Raw genomic sequence first — 5,977 nt, forward strand, 5'->3', positions numbered from 1 at the left:
AAGAGAGGCCCCACCCAACAGGAAAAGGGTAGGTTAATGGCTATTGTGACACGGGGAAGATTGCGTCTTTCAGTAGAAACAAGGAAAATTATGTAAGGACTGGATGTCCTTGACAGCACAAAGGTAGAGTGGAGGATACAGCAGCGAGTTGTTCATGTGAAAACTTATCTGTTAAAGGAATGTTACAAGAAAACCAAATGCATTCAAAGTGAAAATATTTCTTTCATTAGGATTTGGAAACATTTTGAAATTCAGTTCAAAACGAGTAAAAATAGAAATACTTTGATCATCCTTAAGACACAAATTGTGCCAAAGATTACCCAAAAGGCAAAAAAAATAAAACCTTGAGTGTTGTTTATCTGATTTCAGTGTGGGAAGTTAAAAACATAGCCGCACAGAAATGCACTTTCATCTCTCCAAATGCATCATCAGCCCTGTGATTCACTACCTTAAAAATGTACCCTGACCCAAGATATAAATCAAAGGTCCCACATTCATGAGAAGTACAGATCAAAAGGTTTCAAAAATATTTTTAGCGTTTAATCTTTATTAAAAACACACTGAAATACTGACGTGACAAATTTTGAAGGTCAGTCATCAGTCCACGGTGGGAAGCAGAGGATTCTCCAGGTGAGCTTGACGCTGGTGTGAGTGTATCCGTGCAGTCATCTGCGGTCTTGTCGCCTCGATCGTCTGTTGGGGTCAAAGTGAAATAGCTTGTGTGCTGAAATTTTAGCACTTCGTTGCCCCAGCTGGTCCATCCAGGTTGAAGACTTCGGGCAAACAGCTCCAAGCACTTGGCTTCAGCTCTGACGTGGGGCTTCAATACCTCTACAGACAGAAAGAAATGAGGAAGAGGAATGTTTAACATACTCTTGGCCCTTATTCTACTTGATCTCATTGCATTGTGTATATGCCCGGTTACCTTAAAATTTCGGTTAAGTGCAAACTGCAGTCTATACACGCCAACATCATCATTGTTGGAGGAAGTATTCAGATTATTTACTAAGTATTAAAAGTATTCAGTGCAGAAAATGTCCCATGTAATTGTTATACCATTATATATTATAATGGTATAGTATTTTGTATTGTATAATGGTATTAGATTATTATTACTCATGCATTAATGTAAAAACAGGATTTTTACTATTGTAGTTGGTTGAGGTGGAGCTAATTTTTATCTATTTTGTACAGGGCTGTAATGATTATTTTCATTATGGATTCATCTGCTAATTATTTTCTCCATTTATCGATTGTTTGACTTGTAAAAATGATGAAAACAGTGAGAAATGCTGTCACAATTACCGAGAGCCCTTACATTTTTGTCCAACCAATAATACAAAATTCAAAATGATTAAAACTAAATCGATGTGTTTGTAATGTGGATACAATAAATTGATTAACTGTCAAATTCTATTTATTTAAAATATCATATTTTACAAGCTCTTAATTTGTAAAGTAACTAGCAGGAACTAAAGCTGTAACTATACTAACGCTCTGAAATATAGTGGAGTAGAAGTAGAAAGTGGCATGAAAACACTAAAGTACTTGGTACACAACTAAACATTATATTTTGCCTATAGAGACCTAATAAACAACTTGTTCTGCCTGCCATAGATTTGCTCAACACCAGGTTAAACTGCTGCTTGTTAGTGTTTTTACTGCCCTGTTTGGTTAAAGGTCTGTATGACCTCTAACAGTGACTTCTACATCACATTAGCATGCTAAGAACGTAAACCACAGTTACCCTGATATGAAAAATTGATTTGGACATTTAAACACACATTTGGACGTTTTATTTCTTTCTTCTCGCTATATTTTGGTCTTATCTGCATTTATACTCAATTTCATTAAGTTTGTGCCAATAATGTGAAAAAAACGAATAAAAAGTTGGTCACAAAATTACATTTAAAGGTAAGGTTGTAAGATTACTGCACTGCATCAATTTCTTATGGGGGCACTTTGCTTGTTCCTCTGTAATAGGCAGAGGACAGTACTGGCAACTGCCCAGCTCCTTCACACCACAGCGCAGATTTTTCTACGTGGAGACTGGCAGTGACCTTGAGTCTATAAGTGATGATATTCCAGGAGCGGCACACCTGACAGATACGTTTCACTTCCTCTGCCCCTGTGCTGCTCTTTCTGCTCTTGTGCATGCTCAAACCACCCTGACACTCGCCTCGGCCAACACTTGGAGTTAATGAGCACAAAAGCCTGATCCCCAAACTGATCCAACCTGCACAATGTGGTATCCTGCCTCCCGTTTCCTCTTTCTTTGCACGTCAGAGAGTCACAGAGTGGAAAGGCCAAACATGCAGCTCTCCGACTAATTCAGCCCCAACCGGTGACTCAGCTCTCAAAGTTGAACAGAGAATAAAAGGTCTAATTATCCTCTTAACTCTGAAATGGGACAATGTATGAAACTTCTACAAAGAGAGGCCTGAGGCAAAGGAAGGTGTTACTTAACCACTCTCTAGACAAGGAACATATTCAGTCTTAAGACATTCTGCCTTGAAGGCTCCTCATATTCTCTCTAGGGTTGATGGCAAACTAATTATGTCGTACTGGACTGCTCCTTATTAGATTAGTTCAATTACAGTAGAGTAACTAATTTCTCAATACTATTTTTCTAATAGAATGTTTGCAATCAATAAAATCAATGCCTTTGATTGTCAGCACACATGTGGAGTCCCACAGGGTTTTGTTTTTGGCCCCATCTTAATACTTTGTGAAAGAAATGACAGAAATTCCCACTATTGTGCACTTTTTGTTCCCTGTAAAAATCTGATTAACATCTTTATCTGTTTACAGTTATAGTTTTGAACCTACAATTAAATAAGAACAATGTCTACTGATATGAAGTTAGCAGAGATAGATATTTTTTCCCTCAGGAGTTGGTAGAAAGAAAACAGTAAATACTGGACTAAAACATGTCTTCAAATCAACGCTGTTGCTATGTATCTGCTACATGTTTAAATAGACATCTGTCGCTATATCAACTTGATAATGTGTCAATATGCTGTTTAAAGCGTGTTGCACTCTCCCCATGTAGTTTATAAAACACAAGAGCTCAACTTATTTCTGGAAAAAATATGATACAATCTTAATTTCAGCATCCTTACAATGCTTTGCGGTTTCAGAACTTAAAGAATTTCACAGATCAAATATCAGCATTAGTTACATCTTCCTGAGAGGATCCAAAAATGTAGATCAATATCGAGAATTCAAACGCTCTACAAGCATGTTGCTCCTTACACCCAGTGGACCAAAGTGCTTTTAACCTTTTGACATACTAGTGTCACAAGCTCACAGACCAAAAACAAAAGAAAATCAGAGGAAAACACTATGAATAGCTTGTTATAAATCAGAATAACATTTGATTTTATTATTTTTAAATAGATTGATGAAGTAAAAATCAAAGCTAAATATTGTAGCTGCCAATGAAACACTGGCGCATAGATCACTGTCACAAAACCATTTCCCAATCAACAGTAATGCAACCCACACAATTGGCAGCGTGCCTCTTCCAGAGACGGACAGCCATTTAACCACTAATTATAATACCAAGTTGGGAAGGGACTTCATTTTTCACAATTTCTAAAGTTGTAGGGGGTCCTAATTAATAAAAACCACACGTCTTGTCATTCAGAGAAGTGCAAACACTTTTTTTCCCCCGGCAGCTTGACCATCTGGATGTGTTGTATCTGTAATGGAGTAATGGTGCCCCTTATCTCTCCATAGCAACCAACAATGTCAGTGATAGGAGCCCCATCTGAGAGGAGAAGTGGGTCAGGGTTTCTCGACACTGCAGGCTCGAGGGTTGTGGCTTCACACTACTGAGGCTGCCCGCTGGCTCTAGCAGACCTGACGTGCTCGACATGAACACAAAGTGCTGCAGAACTACAGGGATGATAGCTTGAGACGAGAGTAAGAAAGCTCTGGATGATTTATGCCAAAGGTCTTGGGACATATTTGAAATTTCTAGCAGTTGCATAATCTATTGCAGGAGTGAACAAAATAAAAAGCAATTCATCCTTAAAGCCCTCAAGTGTTTAAATATCATCTCAAATTATTTAATAAATAAACTGTTCTGCTCTTATTGGCATCTGTGCAAGAGTTGGGTCAAGCCTGTCTAATATTTCATGACACCCCGCAATTTATAACTATTGCACTCAAAGATTTGAGTCACACCCACTGCCAGCAGAGCTTTCTCACCTCTTGTAGAAACATAAAAAAAGTATTGGTAACTGGAGGAAGAGATGCTGTTCTTTCCGGTCATTTAGTAGTACATATTTATTTAAAATGCAAAGAATTTTCTATACATTTGTCTTTAATTATTAGTGCTCTTCTACATCTTGTGCAGTCGTGATGATAAAGATGTCGTCAGCATTACGAGCTTTGAGAAAATGAAGTAAATGGAATAAATAAACCTGTTCTGATAAAACCTGCTGAGGGGCTTTGAATCACACAAGCAGACTGAACACAATCTGTATCCTAATCTACTTAATCCCTACGGTATCACAGCTCCACAATGGCATGATTATGATTTAAAGCGATGTATTTTAACAATAACCAGCCACTTCTATGAGGTGGAGGCTTTTATGTGCTTCTGAAAGGGCACCGGCAAACACTGGCTGTGTTTTGCTCTCCATACTGCACAATAAATCGCATTCCCCCGAGAGGGAGGGAAATGACGTCAAGCCTCTCCTTTTCATACTCCCTGCATATTCAAGGTTTTACGCTACGTTTTCTAAGTAGAGTCCATGTTGGAGTAAAGTCTTGGCATAGCACAAATCTGTGCAGATAGGACAAATTTGATCAAATCTGAGCAGCAGACAGTCCCGATCTGATAAATCAAACCCGTCAAGGGTTGAGGATTCAAGTCCTCCAGTTATTACAAATACAACAGAGACCCTTCACGTTGTGTTTGAGCGGTTTTCTCACCTCCAACGTAGGCAACTGCAACCATGGAAATGTCAACTTTCAGCAGTGGAAAAGCAAGTTCTACATTGAAAAAGTGTCATATTTCTATTTTAAAAATTAAATTTTTGCGTATTGTAACCATCTTCTAAGATGGAATAAAATCACAAAGCCTCATTTTAGATTTCAGCAATGCAAACCTAAAGAACTGACTAAGTACGTTTGCATATGCTATAACAGGCTGTAGTAGGATTTAGAGCTTATCAGTGAAGCTGTATAGAGAGATAACAATCTCTGATGTTGCAGCATTGCCCTCTGGTGGCATAGTAAAACTGTACTTCTTAGATAAAGCAAGTAGTTTGGCACTCATGTTGAAAATATTACCTGAGAGTGAAGGCTTCTGGGAGTGGAGGGCTGATGGGATGCTGACAATCAAACGCTGATCCTCCACAGGAACCTCTGACGTCTCTGAAGAGCTGAGAGTAGTTAAACAAGTCTGAGAATGAATATGATTTGTATATCTTTCATTTAAGGGTTATAGCATACAGAGTATGTAAAGTGACCCACAGAGAAGTCAAACATTTTACACCTTGTGGATTTATCTGCAGAGGAGCGATATCGGCCCAGTACCAGCACTTCATATGGCTTCTTATGATGTGAATCTAGTGGAAACACAAACTGTCCAGATGTGGTGACCTGAGGGAAAAGAGCAATCCCTTAAAACATCAGGAATAACACTAAAAAGGTCAGACTTTAATGACTGAGAGCTGTATCTATTCAAAATTTGTTTACCTTGACCCAGAACCATTCAGCCACAACTTCAACCCCCCAGTGCGGATACAGCTCATCACGGACAAAACGCAGGTGGCTCGGCCGGTTTGTGACCCAGGTGACCACTAAACAGTTTGGAGACGCCAGTAGAGGTATAGGAAGCCGTTTCAGCTGGGTTGAGGGCAAAGAACTGTATCTTCATAGACACAACAGATGTATCAAAACGTGCGTACGCAGAATCCCACGCACATTGTCTTTGTACATCGCAATCAACGTGAAATTGAGC

The 5,977-nt window shown here is 38.9% G+C and overlaps 1 protein-coding gene across 1 annotated transcript in view; it reads right to left on the reverse strand.

The window, feature by feature from the left end:
- Positions 1 to 616: 616 nt before the first annotated feature.
- mettl4 (methyltransferase like 4) overlaps positions 617 to 5,977 on the reverse strand; it is a gene marked incomplete at its 3' end in the record, with an annotated part of 14,995 nt that continues 9,634 nt past the window's right edge. Inside the window, 4 exon segments of the mRNA XM_035654476.1 lie at positions 617 to 831; positions 5,305 to 5,396; positions 5,510 to 5,616; positions 5,713 to 5,887. Coding sequence (XP_035510369.1) covers positions 617 to 831; positions 5,305 to 5,396; positions 5,510 to 5,616; positions 5,713 to 5,887 — 589 coding nt within the window.

Source organism: Morone saxatilis, unplaced genomic scaffold (assembly GCF_004916995.1).
Source record: "Morone saxatilis isolate NCDOM2014 unplaced genomic scaffold, NCSU_SB_2.0 Contig0, whole genome shotgun sequence".
NCBI lineage: Eukaryota > Metazoa > Chordata > Actinopteri > Moronidae > Morone > Morone saxatilis.